Source organism: Nesoenas mayeri, assembly GCF_963082525.1.
Source record: "Nesoenas mayeri genome assembly, chromosome: 6".
Taxonomy (NCBI): Eukaryota; Metazoa; Chordata; class Aves; order Columbiformes; family Columbidae; genus Nesoenas; species Nesoenas mayeri.
The window spans coordinates 16,975,481-16,995,195 of NC_137545.1; the positions used below are offsets into that span (position 1 = coordinate 16,975,481).

A 19,715-nucleotide genomic window follows, 5' to 3' on the forward strand; every position below is an offset into this window, starting at 1 on the left:
GCCTTTTAATTGTCAAGCCCTCTGTGCTGAGCACTAGAGGAGGAGAAGCCATTATTAATACTCTACTTTTAGCAAGAACCCTATGTGTCAACAATTTTAATGATGCTGTGAGTGTGCTGATAAAACTATTATTGTTTGTGAGACTTTTCAGTGCTAAAGATCAATAGAGAGTTAATACAGTTGAACAAGGTTTATTTTCTCTTCTGGCTAGGCGTGCTGTATCTTAGCTTCACATTTGTTTTAAGCTCCTCTTACTCTTCAGAACCCTGCCTGACTTTTCACCCTCTGCTTGTATTCTGCTTTTGGGCTCTGCTCTAGTTATGCTGCACTTTGTTCTTTCTGTAGCTTTGTTTCTTCACATACTTTTCTTCCCTCTTGTACAGGTCCCTCTGCTGAACTTTTCTTCACCCTCTGCTTCTCCACCTCTCACAACTGCAGATGATTTAGGAGAGGATTTCCATCCTCAAATGTTTTGCTTTCAATGTTGCTGTCGCCTTAGCTCAGATGGGTGCTGCTGTCCCTTTCAGGCCTCTCAGCAGCCCAGAGAAGGCAAAAAAGGCTGGTATGTTAAATGGAAAAGCCACCCCAAACCAGGCCATTATATTTTTAAGACACTGTTCCTTTTTTTTAAATTATTTTGAACAATACGAGGTGCACCTACTCCCACAAAACAAAACAAAAAAAATCAACCCACATTTTGTGTAGTTGGGAAGTCCATCATTTGCCAGGGATGGGTAAATACTATCCAAAGTAGAGCAGGTAACTACTCAGTACATCCAGAGACAGAAGTGCAGCAACACATGAGAAAGATGACGACTTCTTCAATGGACAGCTGACACTGACGTTAAAAATCCTCCCCAACCAGTTCCAACATCAGAAGCATTTCATCAACAAAACCCACCAAAACCAACTCCTGTCATTTGAGCCCGTTGCCAACACTGCATTTACTTGCAAAGCATTCCTGTGATATATGGAGAGTACATAGGTTTACTGAAACACAAGTGTCAAGTCCTGTCCAGCCAGAAAATCTTGGAAAAGAATCTGGATGTCAATCCATTGCCTTAACCACTATAAAAGCCTTTCTTCCTTCACAAAGGATGAGTTACATTTATCTTCCATTTCGTGGGGTTTAAAAATAAGTTAGAATTTTGTACTATTTTTGTATTCACAGTACAGCATATTTGATATACTGTCTTGTACTTCCACAGTTTTTTAAAATAAAATTATTTTTCAGCTATGTGGTTCTCCTCCCTTTCTCATGTACTGGCTTCAGAACAGCAGGATGTATGACAAGGAGGAGCCAAGCAAATTGAATGTGTTTATGTCCCCAGGTTTTCTCCCTTGTTGCAGATTTAAGCAACAGTAACTGTGCATTAGCTGTGGTTGCTCCAAAATGGAACGTCCTCTCTACCTCAAATGCCTCTCCCTGAAGCAACATGCTATGCCCATTCTCCACACGAGACAGATCCAAACCATCACAAAGCCGACTTCTGAAGGTGACCAGTGAGATCTTGCAGTTACACACAAACAACAAACCAAAGCTATAGATCCCTCCCTGTCATCACTTTTGTATGTATACAAGTTAAACAGCTGAAATAGAAATTAAACTGTCCTACACTAAAGATAAATTCCAGCCAAATGTGCCACTGTATAGGGCAGCTGCAATAGTGCAAATGTATTTCCTTCATCACACAAGCTGCCATGACCTGCACTTAGCAGCCTGTATCTCAAAACTGCTAGGGGACAAACAACCCCATTGTGAGTGTCACTCACCATGTCCTGCACACTTCTGTGTCACCCTGTACGTGACGCACATCGGTGTGCATCCCTTCCATTCCCTCATCACACAGAAGGGAGTTTGTGCTTGCAGACAGATTTTATCACAAAACAGATGTTAATGCTGTGCAAGAGTAGTTCCTGGGCTCTAGGTTCACTGTCCTCCAGCAAACCTAGCAAAGGTCATTATCACGGAATTATTTTCAGTTTAGGTCACGATGTTCACCGCTGGCACCACAATATGAGCAAATGTAATAAAAGTTCAGACTGATACTATTAAATACATTATGGATATTTTATATTTCTTACCACAGTTTTTACAGTTTCACAAATATCAAACCCCAGGTGTACATGTTCCTTTTGCAACATAGAATGACTATACAATTCCCAAAAGAGCAGGCATTTGAAATACACAATTCTGAAGTGTAAACAGAGTGTACAAGCTCCTCGCCTCACAATCCAGGTGCTATGCGGCAACAGCAGAGGTAACACTGTACAGCATGAACTCAACAGATTATCAGTTTGCCTCAAGATGATTTTTAGCATCCTACCGTTCCATCACCTGTTCCATCTTTAGTTCTCCCCCGAGTTATACAAACAGACAATAAATACTTCTCTGATTTTAAAGGACACTTAGACAAGTCATGAGGATTTACGTGAGTACAGTACATTTAAGTTCAAGTGCAAAAAAAGTAACTAGTGGCTAGTCTTGAATGCTTCTTTTTGTTGTCTATGGTGTTGGTCCCAGACACCCCCAGGACACAGGTTGTTCTAAAAGCACAGCTAAAGCACAGCTACCGGACAGCCCTTTGTCAAGCTGACTGGATGTCCAAGGGGGTAACACTGCGCATCCCCTTCCCTACCTAGCTCCATCTTCCTCTCCCCAACCCTGCATATCTGTTAGTCGTGCCTCTGGATCACCGCAGAGTCCCACAGCACGCACCATCCCCAAAGGCCTGACACGTCGTGGACATCTGATTTCAAGGAGGGCTGAGCTATAGCGACTCAGTCCTGCAGAAGCTGAGTGCTCAGAACCTCGCAGGAACAAGCTGTTAGTATCAGCAAATGGGCCAAAACACTGTCCTGACTAAACCCCGCCAACTCTTCCCTGAGCCCAAGGATTTCCCTCCAGCAGCAATTTTCACTACGCACCAGCCAGCGAGCTGGCTACAGTTAATATTGAAAAGCATAACAAAACAATCCAAAGTCTTCCAGTGTCTTGACATTGGGCAAAGTAATTTCCTAAACATACTGCAATTTAGTTTTACATTTGCTTCCTCCTGAGAATCTCTCACTCTATTTAATTTCTGCATCAACAACTTCGCCCCATATAATCCAAATCATTTTTACGCAATTCCTCCCTACCCCCACCGTCCCTAGGCACTTAAAGCTTACTGTTTTCTTAATAAATAACCACAGTAACTACACTGCATTAAATAAAACATTGTATAGATGATGAAATAAAAAAAGACAGTGTGTCCATTGAAACCCCTGATCAATGTCAGGTCGTGCAATCTCGATCAAAGATTCTTGTCTCAACACAACATCAAGCCTAAAATGACCCAAACGCACGCAACCTTTGCCCAACTGAAGGGCTGCAAGCACAGAGGTCTAAGTTCTTCAGAAGCCTTCCTGCAGCTTTTTTGTTTCATTAAAACGCCAGTTCAAAAACCTTTGTTTTGCAGAACTAAACCTTTATCTCAAACAAGATAACATTAGCTTCAAAAACATATTCTTTGAATATGTGTGTGTTTTACTTAATCCATCACCATAATATGAAGATACGCTTCCTAAAGCTACTCCGTTTCTGAGAAATCCTACAGAGACAGTTTCATGCTCTTCCTATATTTATTGAATCCGATATTTTCTAATAGGCTATGCAGGGAAACTCAGCTTCTCTCCTAAAAAGTCTTTTCATTTTGTCTTGGGAACAAATTCAAAGAAGATGATCCAATCGAGTCAGACACTCTGTGCCTCAACAAGTAAGGAGTGAACTCCCTTTTTCTACAGACTGCAGAGAAATCTCACAGCACTTGACTCAGCTTTAGCGAAGCAGCCAAGAATTCTTCCTGCCGTTAGATCCATCACTTCCCTCAAGAATTGCGAACTTCTGGCTTCCCTGCTCATGTTGCTCTGTGTAGTCATATGAATATTCTCTATATAGTTAAAAGCTTGCACATTATGATCGTTAAAGATGAAGGCAGTCCTACTTTTGAGCTCCTAGTCCAGCGTTTCCCAGGTGAGAAGCAGAATTCCATGCACTGGAGTTGATAAGATGAGCGCATCTCAGGGCCCGGCAGCAGCAGGCTGAGCAGCATGATCCGACACAACGCGGTCACCACCTGCTTGGGAATCTGATGGTGCTGTAGGTGTTGGTGCTGAACAATTTCTGGACTGCCCAGAATCGGTCGGATTTTGGGGCTGTGTTGCTGAGCTGGCTGATGAAGCACTGCAATCCTCATTGATTTTCTAAAGAGAGGGGAAAGGATTGCATGCAAAACATAAGTACAAATGCTCAGGACTCTGTCCCCAGAGTTACCCCCAGATGCATTCAGGCACTTCTGGAAATTCACAAAGCACTTACTTGGAATGCCCGCAACATAACAAATCAAGCTTAAACAAGCAAAGCAAAAGTAGTACATTTAAATCCAGATGACACTAAGAGCAAGCAGACAGGAGCTTACCTTCCATCTCTTTTCCTAACTGCACTTTCCCAAGAAGCATGCAAAAAACAAACTTGTTGTGTTTCAAGGGAAAAAAAACCACATGATTAACTGGACTTCAAAGAGTTCAGGCACGATCATTCTTTTGACCAAACAATTCTATAACATTTTTTTTCATGCTCAAATACAGCTTTCCTCAAAAGTTCCCTCCCTCCCCAAGATACTGCTCAGACTTCCTGAATGGCAGAACTTCTGCAGTACTGATGTGTGATTCCATCCCATCTTCTCAAACAGGCCTTACTAAGGAACATAAGAGCACATGTAAACACCAGTTCCATTCCCAAGGCTGAAACAGCAAACCTCCACACTAATATATCCCCCATCAGAAGATGACGCACTCTCTAGGACTCTTTGTTTTCATTGAAGAACAGAGAATATTGCAAGTATGTCCTTTGCTTGAAGGAGTATAAGCAAGCAGTAGCAAAATCAAGCAAAAATCTTAATAAGAAGGAATAATTTTTGTCACTAATTCAATTTTCTGTGCAATGACCCTCCTTCCAAATTATCTATTTTCATTTGAAGGAGGCTATAATATTTAACAAATTAAGTAAGAGAGCTGGGCAGCCTTTTTCTAGTTTCAGTATTTTAATATCACCAGCCTAAAATAAATGACTGAGCACAAAACCTGAAATGCTTTGGAGCAGGTTTGTCCTTTTGGGGCACTGAAACAGGGATAAGAGATTTTGGAGAATGCAGATGAAGAAGAAAATACTGCAATGGGGTGCACTGTATTTGACATAAAAGTAGTTCTTGTTGATGTGCCCAGTGCTGCATTTTTGCAGGAAGAAAAGAATAATGAAGAGACCATGTGCTATAGAGAACAGGCACAAAAGCCTTTCTGGCCTCTTCACAATTCTCAGTGAAGCAGCTGGGTTGTGTCGAGCAGCACTGGACAAGTCGCTCTCTGACACCTTGCTAAACATTATTTTCTTGCCATGTTCATGGCCCAAGTTCTGTGCAGCTGCTTTTCTCCAATTTAAAAGGGGAAAGCTTACACTAACCGAGACCCTGAGGACATTTACCAATAGGAAACAGCAGTTTGTCTGGACAAATTGCTTTGATGTCAAAGACCCTGTGATATCTTCAATGTCACTATAAAAAACCCCACATTCTTTGACTTCGAAAAGATGAACAGAATACCCAACCAACCTAAAGCAGACATGCCTGTAATACATTTTCAATAATAAAGACATAAGAAAGGCAGGAGATTGCCGACCAGGTGAAAATCCTACAAGCCCTGCTGATTCACACACACATCCCAAATTACCCTTTTCTAAAGACCGCCCTTGTGGAAAAAGCATTTCTGTGTTTTCACCTACTGGGTGCATAAAAAGGAACCTCACTCACTCCTTCCAGACAGGAAAACACAGCCATTTTAACATTAATCATCCTCTCCTAAAACTTGTGTTGACAGCATTTCCCTACTTTGCTTAAGCAGTGTGCTTCAGCTCCATTCTGAAAGCCATGTCGGAAGCATTAGAAGAAAGCTCAAGATCCAAGCCCATCCAACCACTGACAAACGTATTAAAAGGTTTTTTTGGGAGGAGACTGGACAGAAGGGAAATGGTGTAAAGCAAACATGAGCAATCAAACATTTTAAGTCACAGAATGGCTCTTATCTGGTGTAACTCCAAATAAAAAAGAGAGATTATTTGAACAGAAGTCTGTGTCCCATCAGTAGGTGTCTGGAACACTGATTTTCACAACCATGTAGATGTTTGACAGGGTCACCCAAGGAAGCAAAACTAAATAATCATTTTACACTCTGTTAAGCAGCTGTGCATTTTCAATCATCACCCGGTAAATTTTTCAAAATGCGTAACCTGCACATTCCAACTAATATGAAAACCAATGTAAACTTAAGGGGAATTCAAGTATATCCAAGCCCATGAAAGAGTCTCTTTCTAGCTCTCTCTCTCTCTTCCCATCTTCAGGAAGACAACACTTGCCAAAAAAAAAAAGTTATTCCTGCTGTACTACACATAGGAAATAACTCTATTTCATGCTGTATTTCAACTACTGTGTCACATCTCCAAATTTATTACAAGCTGACAGAGAATACCTGCCAGGTATGAACAGATTTACACAGCTATAGAGGTTTTCGAGCATCTAACAAACACAGAACACCCTGTACATTAGAAGATTACCTGCAGAGGCTGATTCTCAGGAGTTGGGTTGGTTTTGGATAGTTTAACCATCTCTTTTATCTGGTAGACAGCATAAGCTAAGGTGACCCAAGGAGAAGAGCTGATGCCCCAGGCAGGCTTGTTCACATCCTCCTGCTCTTCTTGGTGTTTCGTTTTCTTTAGAGGGAGCCTGGGCTCAGTCCGAGGCATGACATCTTCTGACTGCTGCTGGACAAGGTCAATAGTTGCTATGGGAACAGGACTGGAAGGCACTGGGATCCTTTCCGCCAGCATTGTCTTTTCTGAAGTTTAAAACAACATAATTACCGGCAAAGCCAACAAGCTTAAAAAGCAATGTGAAGCAGACAATGAACAGTAGGTGCTTCTGGCTTTTGTAATATGGTTATCACTGTACAGAAGGCAACGCACTAGCACAAACAGCCAGGATCCAGACGGGCCACCATCTCGTTAGGGGAATGTGACATCGATGTTGTGCAACAGCAGAGAGGGATTTTAGAAGTGTGCATAAACCAGAGGGACTAATGAGTATGAAGCTGCCCACTGGTTCCTAGTTGGCTAATAGAAATACATATTTTCATGTTATTAATACATGGAAATTTAAAAGAAGTCATTTTCATGTTATATGCAAATTGAAAATAAGTCTTTTAGACTTGCAGCAAACTTCTTTCCCTGCATAAAGCCTGTAGCTTATAACTTATCCCTAAATACTAATTTCAAACAGGAACAATTCAGTGGACTCCCATAGCCTACATCACCAAAACAGCTGTTTCTGATCTTAAAATTTCTCAATCTGACTAAAATATGACTTAAAGAAGTTGTTCTACATCTTCACCACTTTTTTATTTAAGAAACAAACAATCCCTCCATAGTTAGCATGGAGTTATGCGGTTAGTGAGAAAACAACAAGGTTACAGTGACACTGGAGGAGACAAAATATCTGTCACAGAGGTTCAGGTAAAGAAAGAAATCCTTCCAATAGACCTTTACATCTAAGGTTCTCTGATAATCTGAAATAGTTTTCAAACTGTCTTAAAATGTCACCCACAGAACGACTGTCATGACCCAACACAACATGCCTTACAATCTTGAAGAGCCAAAGTATTTATATATGAAAAGTAATCAAACAGATTGTTAGAAACCATTGGATATTTTAAGTAAAAACTGTATGTTCTCTACGAGCCTGTAAACAACACATTCTGTAAATTTTGAGAAAACATTTTTTCGGAGTAGAAATATTTTACTGACTAAAAAGATGGGGTTTTTTAATTATAAAATCATATTTTGTTTATAGACTCTTAGCACTGGATATTTTAAGCACTGGCTGGATGTTCTCTAGTAGTGAAGAACTGAAGAGACTAATCCTGCACACTTTTGGCCGCACGCTTAATTTCCCTCATCCAACTGGTCTTGTTCAAAGCAACCTCATTACTGCCGTGCTTAAAATTAAGATCCAGACTTTTAAGATGAGCAGTGTATATTTAGTGAAAACCAAACTCTGAAACAAACTAAATAGAATAAGGCCAACATGAACAAACTATTATTTTGTAGGTTCATGTGTAATTAACCAAAAGTTGATGGGAAACTGAAGTAGCAAACATGCTTTTCACCTTTTGGTATTTTGCCATTATCATTTGAACAGAGGTGAAGAAAATTCTAGCAAAACAAATATTTGAACACTTCAGTACAGGCAACTTGATAACTAGTGAAGGACAATTCATTTAATATTCCAGCTAAAGAAAACAAACTTCCATTTCATACTCAAAGTTCATATGGGAAAGTAACATTCAAGTAAAAGGCAGCTCAAAAATTTGTGACTTTTCACAATTCGACACAGTTTTGATTTTCTAAGAATAAGATTGATACTAAATCCGTAACTTTGCATCAAATATTCCTTTTCTGCTTAACCTTTACATTAATAAAGGTGGAGATGAAAAAGTCAGGTTCCACCTGAGGGGAGATTTCTCAGCTGCCAGAATAGAACTGAGGCAGCTATATAAGTCTGTGTCCTCTGGAGCCGTCTCTACAATTTCTGGCAGAGGCGGCTCAGACCGGTACAAGATGAGAGTGTCTAGTGGTCCAGGAGACCCTAAAGAACTGACACAACTGAAATGACTCACTGTAGCTGTTAAAACTAACCTAAGGGGTTCCCAGAACTGAGATGACATACAGGTAGTAAAACATGTTATGCCTTCCTCCTATTGGCACTCAAGAACCCAACGCTGCCATTCTTACAGCAGGAACACGCCACCTCAATATCTATCACTGCTCAAGAAAAAACTCCTCACTTGAAAACAAACTGTTTTGTCAAAATCTGAGTCAAGCCACCAAACATACAAAATTAATGCTGCAGAGAGCAGCTTCAGAAATACCTTTTTTCACTAGTTCTAATTTTGTAGTGTGTCAGCGACATGAATATTTACCTTCTTCTTCATCAGGAACCAACAGCCACTGGATCAGTGCAAACAGAAGAAGAATCACTAAACAAGCCATCCCTATTCCTCTGAACGTGGCAGCAGGACCTGTAATGAGATTTTTACTTTTTTTTTAACCAATAATCTACTTACGTAATAAAAGTAATATGAGTTAGCATTATGGACTCCTTGGGTATGTATTGCCCCATATAGACTCTTATTAGCTTGTTTTATTACATTTGCCTCCCCCAACACTTCTTCAAGAGGCTTTGCAAAGAATTTTTAACCAAGTAATTAGATTCTCATTTGTTCATCAAGAGGCTGCACAGTATCAACCTATTCTCTCACAAAGGATTCATTCATTTTACTTACTGATTAGATTGGAGATCTGCTCACACAACACTAAAAATATCTAGGCATAACATATTTAATCTACCTGTAATGCTGACAGGGTAAAGCCATAAGCAACTTGGTCCAAACTGAGTGCTGACCTTGCTTCGATCAGGGGCTTGGACTAGAGATCCCAGCCTGAGCAGTTCTATGATTCCATGCTTTATTCAAAGTGTATTACTCTTTAAAACATAATAATACCTTAAGCATAAATATGTTTAAAGCTGATAGTTCAGAAAAACCAGAATGTCAATAAATAAAATATAAATCTTCAGTTTGTGCTTACCAAAATAATTGACCAAAACGCCTCCAACCATGGCCCCACATCCTCTGCCCAGGCCCAAGTGGAGACCTTGCAGGATTCCCTGGGCTGATGTTCTCAGTTCCGGAGGCACGGCCGCGCTAAGGTACGAAATACAAGCTGCCCAGATAGCCGCATGCGTCACACCTGGAGAGATGAAACATGGTGAAGAGTATGGGGTCCAGAGCCTACTGACCCAACATGAGAGCAACTGCACTCAGGGGCTGGGGCATGCCTTGGAGGAAAACTACAAAAACCCTCCACTGAGAAATGTCTGTGAAGTACAAATCGGCTTTTAGTAACGTGATGCTGGCAACCAAGCCATAGGGAAACGTGATGATCCCTTCTTCTGCAGAGTCCATCAATAGCTCTTTCTCCCTCTAAGATGTCCTCACTTCTCTTCTTGAGATGCAGTCCCTAGGAAGACTAAATAAAGCACCTTAGAAGTCTCTCTGCCAAATTCCTTGCCCCTTCGAGAATGACCCAGGGCCTTGGAAATACAGTCCTGATTTCATAAGCTGCAGGAAATTAATGCCCCTCAGCAGTTTCCTTGCTGCCACAATGAAGGCAGGGAGTGCAAAGGTGTTAAACCCAAACAGTATCAGAGATATCCATGTCATTTCAGAGGCAAGAACAACACAGGAAGAGGCACAGTGGTGAAGCTGGAAAAACAAAACAGTTTTGTAACTTGTCACATGCTGAATAAGCCTGAACTATTTTGCCACCCTCAGACTGAGTGGGAATGTTTTTTTCTTATTTGAGTGGTATTAAAAATAGTCATCCCAGGTTACCAATGGCTAAGCACTACTGTCTCAGTTTTAAACAAATGTGGGCACAGATGATGATTCAGTGAACATGTCTCTGTCCTCTACATTTGACTTAATGAACAGCTGGACACTCAGTGAGTACTTGAGCATTTAAGCTGAAGACTCAGAAGAAAACACATAATTTTGTAACATACTTTATAACTTGCATTTTGCTTAGTTGTAAAGTGATAAATAGCACTGTATGGAACTGAAACAGTTCAGGTATAGACATGTTAGATGTCCATGGGGTTGAACACTTCAATTTCATTCCAATTCTAAATAAAATTTTCTCAAGCTTTGGGTTTGTAAGGACCACCTTTACACACTGCAGAGCTGGTTTTGGTAACAAGACATTGCCTTGTTGAAAAATAAAAAGCTTCAATTAGGTTAAGTATATTTCACCTTACCATTTACAGTTCGGGACTTCAATACTCACATATTTTGCATGCAAAAAGCTCAGAGTTTTAAAACTCACTAAAAATCCACTTTTTTAAATGCAGACCCACACATGCATTGAAAATAGCAACAAAGAACTGGCCCAATGACAAAGCAAGGCTAATATAATATAGATAAATGTGTTTTTGTTTTAGGTAAGACATCAATTAATGTAAAACTCTTAGTTTTATCAGCTATTAAAGAGTAAGTCAAGTTTTAAAGTTTTAAAGCCAGGCAAATCAAAAACACATCAGAAATTATTTGAACCGTGAAGCACAATACCATCGTATTTGTTTGAAAACAAAAGGCCATAACTTAACCAACAGGTTCTTGGATGTTTCCACCTTTACTAGGAAATCCAGAAAGAACAGAGTGTTCTCAGCTCCTCTGAAAACAAGTCCATACCTTTAAACCAGCTTTTTGCACTTGCCTTTAAAAGTACAGTCTTTTTTTTTTTTTTTTGTATCTGTACATGACTAATGTGTTTTTAGCTATAATTATTTATATGACAGTGACTATTTGGAACAGTTTTTACAACAATTTTTATAAGAAGTCTGGTCTGGATTACTGCTAACTGCAATTCTTAAAAATAAGTTGCTCACAATATATATATAGTGACATTATTTGCTAAGCACACTAACCACCATTTCACTGTGGGTACTACGGTTCCAACAAGTGGAACAACCCTAGTGGTGTTAAGCTTAGAATAATAATGTTTAGCAAATTTAGGATAATTTACATATAAACCAAATACTGAAGATTTGGGACAGCAAATTTATTTCAAGAAAGATTTATATCCTAATTATTGCCTGTAAGACCCAAGCTTTTTGCTCCAATTATTTTTGAAGGCAGGGAAAACATTTCTGCATTTAAATTAACTATTCTCTCACAACCCCAAATTCAGTATTCTTCAAATACTGAAGAAAGATAAAGTAAAACAGTTTAGATTTTCCTTGGTTTCGAGAAGTGGTTCCTGCTACAAAGACATGAAAAAATGTTGTAAAATCTAAGTTAGAAAAATTTAACATTGCAATGAAGGTTTTATAGACTTCTTTGACAGAGCTTGAAAACAGCCCTCAAATAACTTTTCATAGACCACATCTCTGTCCTGCTAATTAAATTAAAGAGCAAGTATCTTAAAGAAGCTCTGTTATCACAGACAAAGCTATTGAAAGAAATTCCTCTCTACCAATTAAAAAGAAAAAAGTAGTCTAAAGGTATTGATCCAGCAATACCACTGAAAAAACTACAAAATATTTTAACAGAGTCATAATGACCCAGACTTTTTTTTTTTTAATAGCATCATTTTAAGAACCACGACCTCTCGTATTAAATGAAGTTCAGATTTACCACCAAACAGGATTTGCAGTAGGTGTGTACCCAGCTCATGCTTCTGCCCCTTTGTTTAGTTAAAGGGTGTGCTGGTCTCACTCAGTTCTGTTTGAATAAACACAGAACTGGGCACAATCAAATGCAAACCCGCCCTTTAGATGTCAAATATTTCCCAAGATAAAGAGGAATGTTTTATGAACCTGGGCCTTCTGAGATATTTATAGTTTAAAAAAAAAGAAGGCAAGAAATACCAGATTTTTACATAATGACAGTTCACTTGAAAACAATATAAATACAAGCACCTGATGTTATACTGGAAGGGCACGACTGCATTCTCTTACCTTGAAGTACTTCCATCGGAAGAACAGTCCAGGCGTTTTCCAGATAAGAGATGTAAATGTATCGAGCTGTATTACAGGCAAGACCAATGTAAAGCACTCTAAAGCAAGGAAAAGAGATGTCAGGACAGTTTGCATTTTTTTGTTATAATATACCTTACTGCTTCAGAAATTATCTGCACATGTACAAACAGTTTGCCAGTCTAAAGCATTTGCTCAACACAAATTACATCCTATGCCCAACCATAAACTCTCTTCTTGCCCACTCCAAACAAATATTCAAACCCTGGCTGAAGTTAAGACTCTCTTCAAAATCTTGATGAAAAAAAATAAAATATAGGAAAGGGACAGCAGATCCACTAAGCTTTAAACTAAGCTCTGTAGTTCCATGACACGCTCCATACAGTGTATTTCAGAGAGACCATTTCTAAGCACATTTGACATCCCTTCCAAACAACCTTCTAATCATTCAGAGATTCATTCTTCCATTGTAATGTAAGCCTGGTGCAGGTTTGTATTAGATGAATTAATTTTACCCTAATTAATATAAGTTTATAGTCCCAGTATCTGCAAATTGCTCAGAACTGCTCTAAAAACACATCCCACAGAAGCAATATGGTTTATAACAACATGCCTCAGGATAAAACTGAAAAGCAGCAGATGCTGCATCTCAGAACTCAGAGAAAAAGAGCTCATATAACAGCTTTTAAACAATGAAGCACAATGACTATTTGTGCAGTGCATTTCCCATGGCACATTTAACCTGATGACTTTTCCTTTCCAGTTTTCATATATAGCTTAGCTTACACCTCCAAGGTGCTTATTCATCCAGCCATCTTTCTCTTATTTTTTGATGGATCTTAGAAAACCAAGACTTAATTTAAAAAAAACATGTTTAGCTTGAGGAAAGATGCTGCTGCAACCTTTAAAGATTTTTTTCAGAGACAAGGATTACTTATTGTCCAAACGCAGCTTCTTGGTTGACTCTGGTTTGGCACAAGTGAAATAAATACAATTGATAATTAAGGTGTAAACACAGGCACTGTGAAAGGGCTCATTATTCTCTGTGCTGCTATTTTAGTTAGTTATTCTACAAAAGCACATTGAGCTTTAATCAAATGGTACATAGCCACTGAAAAGTCTAGAGTGAGATGCAATCATAAAAATGCAGCATCTTGTTAACATTTGGAGTTTCCAAATACATGATACATGTTAACAGCTAAAATACCAGTACCATAATTTTCATCATGCCAGTGACAGCAAAAACCTTTCTAAATTATAAATATAGGTCTGTGTGTTTCACAACACGGATTTACAGAAGAAAATCTATTTTACTTTCAACAAGTTGGGTAAGCTTGCAAGAAGATCCCCCCACCCCCAAATCGCACACCAGACCAAGCTGTGTTGCTTCCAGATACACGTAAGGTCTATGAATAGCTAATTTAAACTGCCTTTAAACAATGCCAAGCTCAAGCATTCGCTGAATAAAACATGGAAAGCCATGAAAAAGTTCGGTATTCTACAATAAGGAGAGCAAACTTGCTCTTTGTGCCATGCATCATGATAGTAAGGCCCAAGGTGATGTACACTCTTGGGGACACAAAGGAATTGCCTCAACATATACGTGGTTTTCCCCATCAGCAGTACAGATGTGCCCAGCTGTCTGTTTCAGACCAGTTCTCGACAGCTTCATTTCACTTTTGCCTAGCAAAAACTTGGACTGTGCACCAACAACTTTCTTCCCATCTCAGCTGTTCCCTGTCACAGCCAGACCAGAAACATGAAGAGGTTGCCTCCTGCTGCAAAGTCCTTCCATCACCACTAACACGCTCAGCTACTTGTGCCTTTCCACTGTGTTACACTTGCTGAAAGATTTGGATTCAGAGTTTAAGAGAAGCCAGAAGTCAGGTTCTACCTTTTAATTTGTTAGGATACGTACAGAGTTTTAGGTAAATTACAGTTTATGAGGATTTCCATATTTATGCTTTTGGAGGGGTACATCACTTGAGAATTTTTGTGTATTTACAGAGCCTTTTCAAAAATGTATTTGTAACAATCACTTAGGCTCTTTATCAGACCTAAATCAATAATGTGAACAGATGTTCTCTATGAACCCTACATGTAGTATCCACAGAGACACCCTATCCAATTTACACGTTAAACATTCAAAGCCCTGACTCAATATTTATGTTAGGGAGACTGAGCTGTTTACAGCCATGACTACCAGCCTCTGCTTCGTATAAAAACTCACACAGTGGAATTGTGGTCAAACACATTCAAGCTTCACCTCAAGGACAAGGTTATTTTCAGAGATTAACATCATGTTCCTAAACTCCATGGCAGTTGTGAGTGCTTCTACATAGGACATCATTCAACAATGCTGTCTAAATATTTGATAGCCAGTTTTGTACACTTTTCCATCACAACATCCTCTCAAAGTACTTGTGCCCTCCACCACACTTGCTGAGGACTTATTTCCTTGTTAACTCTTCAGTTTACTTTTAAATGAAAATCCACTCTGTCATCTCTCAGAAGGTGGATGGAGGAAGCAAGGCAAAAAATGCCCTTCTAACATCTGCAATATTCCCGCCCCTCATAAATCTGTGCAATCACAGAACAGCTTTCTAGGTGAACACATTGCTGTCATTACTCCAGATTTATCCACCGACCTGCTAATATATAATGTTACACATGCTGGCAGCATGTGTAACATCTGCACGCGTGCAGTGCACATGTGTATGAACAGTAAAGCTAACCCAGCCAGAAACTGAGCGTAATCATCATCACGTGTTTCGTATGGTCATGCTTCAAATGTTTGGACAATAGAATTTGAGTATTAGTCAAAAAAACCCCCAAATCTGTGAAAATAGCATAGGTTTCAAGACATTGTAAGGATCTTATATACCAAACACATAAAATGGAAGAAACAGAAAGCTTCACAAGGCTAGAAAAGGAAAACTGAGCTTCTATCTGACAAGGGTGTCAAGCCTGTAAATCCTGTAAATTCTGGTACTCATGCCTGTCTTCAAACTTGGAGAGGGAGAAAAGATTGAATGATAATGTTCAAATAAATACTGCAGAAAGACTGGACATCTAGGAGTCTAACAACCCAGAAGAGTGCAAATATCCTTTTAATTTATTTTTTAAACATTAGTGACAAGTCAATGGAAGGTGAGACAACCTCAGCACTGAAGGCATCTTACCAAAAAGAGGTGTCAAGTCATCTTCCCTCTAACTGTGAATAAATACCCTGTGAAATATTCACAGCTAGCTGTAGATTAAGACGGACTTCCAGCTTATTTCATACAAGACCTTATAAACGTATAACTACTTTTATGCCAAAATGGCAAACGAGGAATTTTCAGCTATTAAAAAAAATATTATTTTTATATATATTTTTATATATATATATATATATATATATATATATATAAAATTTATCCCAAATGCTTCTGGCTAAGATGGTTCCAAGAAGGCTATATAGTTGGAGGCTACTGATACTTACTAATGGGAGAATGAGTATCTGTACTATAAGACAGACATTGACTGAACTATCAAAGAGTAAGAGCCACAAACTCCTATACATCCTTATATAAAAAAAAAAGGTTAGCCTCCTCTTGAACAAACTATGCATTATACAAAGATCAAAAAGTAAAAGAGAGGCAACCAGAAGGAGACACCTCATAAACTGTGATGACTAAATACAAGTAAGCATTAGATAACATTAAACTATGACTAATGTGCATTTCCCAGGTGTAGGTTATAAATAATGTTTCATCACAAATAGGAGCCGGTGTTTAAACAACTTAATCTTGATCCAATCTTGGCTTAATAGTGCAAAGAAAAAAATAAACGAAAGAGGATTTAATCCTGTACATAATCTTTGGGTTTTTTACTGGCCATTGCTCCTAACCCCTTCTATTTAATCTTCTTCACAAACCTAACATTCTTCTCTTTTTCAGTCTTCCTTTAGTTGCAGCCTAAGCCTGAATTTTTACTATAACAATATACATTGAAAGAGCATACCCAAGCTATCTTTAGCTATCGAGACTGTGATCTGTTCTCACTACTCCTCCATCATCGTATCTTTCCTCCAGTCTTTGCATGCAAGGTGTCACATTTTCTCACACTAATTACTGCCAGATCCAAAGACTGACTCAAAGTAAAGAGATCCTCCTCAGTTTAAAGGAAGACAAAAAAATATTGTAAGTAATCTCTCAAATTACTGTGCTAAAGAGCTCAAACATTTTTACTAGGTCAAATTAAAAAATTCAGCCCAATAAAAGCAAAACAAGAAAACAAAGAGCAAAACCACACAACAGAACGCACAAAAAGAACAGTGCAGACAGCTTCAAAAAATACTTGCGTCATCTCAATGACTGCACAATCATATACAGGGCATTTGCAGAGGACGTGACGCTAATCGTACTGATTGCTCTGCATTCAGTTGCAGAGTATTTGAGTAAATATAAAACCTTTACGAGTTCATTAACTCAGATTCCCCCATCTTTCCTCCTGAGCTCTTTTTAAAAAGTAGTGAAGGGGTTTAGAACATGTGGAAATTCAGTCAGTTGTGAATTTAGTGGAAAACGACATTCACTAACATGCTTGAAGTAGCGAGTTTCACTTTACAAAGTAAAAACTATCTCAGTGCAGCAGCTGACACACACAGTTGGACTGAAAGGAAGGGAGCAAAGCGCTGACCTGGAAAACGGCTCTGCCAGGCTGCAACCTCATTCTGCCAACACCCCCAGTCTCATTACAAGGGCACAGACACACGAGGTGCTCATCTCGCTTCTTCACCTCATCCTCCTCCCCTCTCAGCGTGCAAGCAATGCCTTTCCAGGCTACCGTGGGGGCAAAGAACTGCCCTGCAAAGGGAAGCAGCCTAAAGCAGGTTTCCAGAACACTGCTACTCATATGAAAACAACTTGTAAAATTAATGGTATTTATATGTCAAAGCGGACAATCCTTGAGTGGGTGGTGATTTGTAAAGATCTCTCGCAGAGTTTTGCATCAGTGAAGTAGGATGCCTTCTGGAACTACCTGCAGAAGGTTATGGTGCCAGGCATAATGCACGTACTAACACGCAACTCAAACACAAAGGAAGCATTTCAGAGCATTTTCAACTCCTGAAATAATACTAAAATCTCTGTTAGGCAAGCTACATAACTGAGCAGTATTTAGAATTTTCAAACAAAAGGCTCAGCTTGAATTTCACTTTGTGACACAAGGCTAAGCCTTGTGTTCAACAAGTTTCTTGAACAGTTTTTGTACAGCTCTTGAATGATCACTAACATCTTACCTGATGTGACCAACCAATTCAATCAGTTTGTGGCTGAAGAAGTAGGCGGTCAGCTCAGACACGTGGCTGAGCACAGAACAAACTCCAAAGAGAGTGGTGGTGCCATTCAGGTCTTCCAGGTGCCAGTAAAGAAAGGTGAAGACAAAGCCATATCCAAATCCCATAAACCACGCCACGAAGAGCACAGAGCCGTACTGGATACTACACAGCAGTTTTATGAGGTCCCAAAAACTGAAAGACTGTGACTGGCTCATACTGGTAGGAGTATTATCGGAGGATTCATTGGAGGCATTTCTGTCCACCTGTGAGATTTCTACCTCTTTTCTCTTATTTTCGTCTTGCTTGAAGTGCGTGTAATGAAATCGAAACTGGGTGGCCACGATTAATGCCATTGTCATCAGAACACCAAAAACGATGAAAACTATCCTGTAGTTCTTGTACTCAGGAGCTTTACATCCTTGACCTTCAATGACAACTTCTGTATGAGTATAGTCGATGCCAATTCCCACAGAGAGCATGGCCAGCCCCCAGCCCAGAGACCCCCACATACGCTGCAATCCGTACCGGTCCCGGTGTTTGCCGAGGTACTGCAGAGTTACCGTATCGACAATCGTAACAGAGGAAGCACTGAAAAATTCTCCGATTATGACAACCAGCAGAATGAGTAGGAAGATGGCTTCTACTTCTTGTTGATCATAAACAAGCACAGCTTGGTCAGAAGGCAGCGGCTTCGTGGTGATGGCAGCTGGGGTGGGACTTGGAGTCATGTTCCCTGCTGAGACTGGGCTAGTGGTGGTGGGTTTTGATGTAAAATGGGTACTGTTTTCCAAGAGAAAATCAACATCACTGCTCTGTGTAGGTAAAAAGGATGTTACTTCAGGATTAGCTGTCCCTGTTGTTTCCAAAGCGATTGGACTGGAAGTGAGCAGGTCTCTCCTCCTGCGAACTTTCGGGGATGCAGCAGTCACTGTGGTTAGCAGAGAAGACATGGAGGCATTTTGTGAAAACGTGGTTAAAAGGCTGCTTGCGTTGGTGGGATGTGCTGGGGGAAGGCCCTTTGGTACGCATCGTAAAGTGGCTGGTCTAACAAATCCAATCCCCAGGTTAAATAAAACCCAGCATAAAAGCGAAAAGAGGAGGACGACCTTCCCTTTCTTGAAGCGATCTGCCACCACTCCCCAGAAGGGAGCACTGCAGAACTCAATGAAGTACCTGATGCCCACCAGAAGTCCACTCTGACTGGGTGACATACCCAGTTGCTTGTAATACACAGGCAGCAAGGGGTAGAGAGAGCCATATGCAGAATAGAAGAAAAAATAGAAGACCTTCGAGATCAGAAGGTCGTTATTTATTTTGACGCAGTGCTTTTCTAACCAATCCAGCTCTTCATCTGGGACAGTGGTTGTCTCTGTTGAAGGTGATTCGTTAGGGGGGGGCAAGTCTTGATCCTTGGAAATGCCATTGAAAGGATCAGCAAGCACATACTTTCGCTTCTGTTCTTCTTCATCATCGGTTAAAATTGCAACCTTATCATCAGCTGCCATGGTTTACCACAAGCATCCAATATCTGGTGCACTGTCAAGGAACTAGAGCTCTTCTGTGAACAAATAAAACATAACATGGTTAAGGTACCACATGGGAACAGACCTGCAATGCCAGTAATGAAAGACAAAGACAGCTTGTTTTTCATTTGTGACACTCCTGAGCAATAAATGCAATATCAGGGTGGGGAAGGCCATTTGTCTAGACCA

At 39.8% G+C, this 19,715-nt stretch overlaps 1 protein-coding gene across 1 annotated transcript; it reads right to left on the reverse strand.

Annotated features, from left to right (window-relative positions):
- Nucleotides 1-4,062: 4,062 nt before the first annotated feature.
- Nucleotides 4,063-19,508, reverse strand: MFSD6 (major facilitator superfamily domain containing 6; the record flags this gene model as incomplete). Its single annotated transcript, XM_080346799.1, has 6 exons — nt 4,063-4,245; nt 6,647-6,927; nt 9,067-9,165; nt 9,734-9,895; nt 12,663-12,760; nt 17,965-19,508. 6 exons carry the CDS (start codon nt 19,506-19,508, stop codon nt 4,063-4,065), a joined length of 2,367 nt encoding a protein of 788 aa, XP_080202925.1.
- Nucleotides 19,509-19,715: the final 207 nt, after the last annotated feature.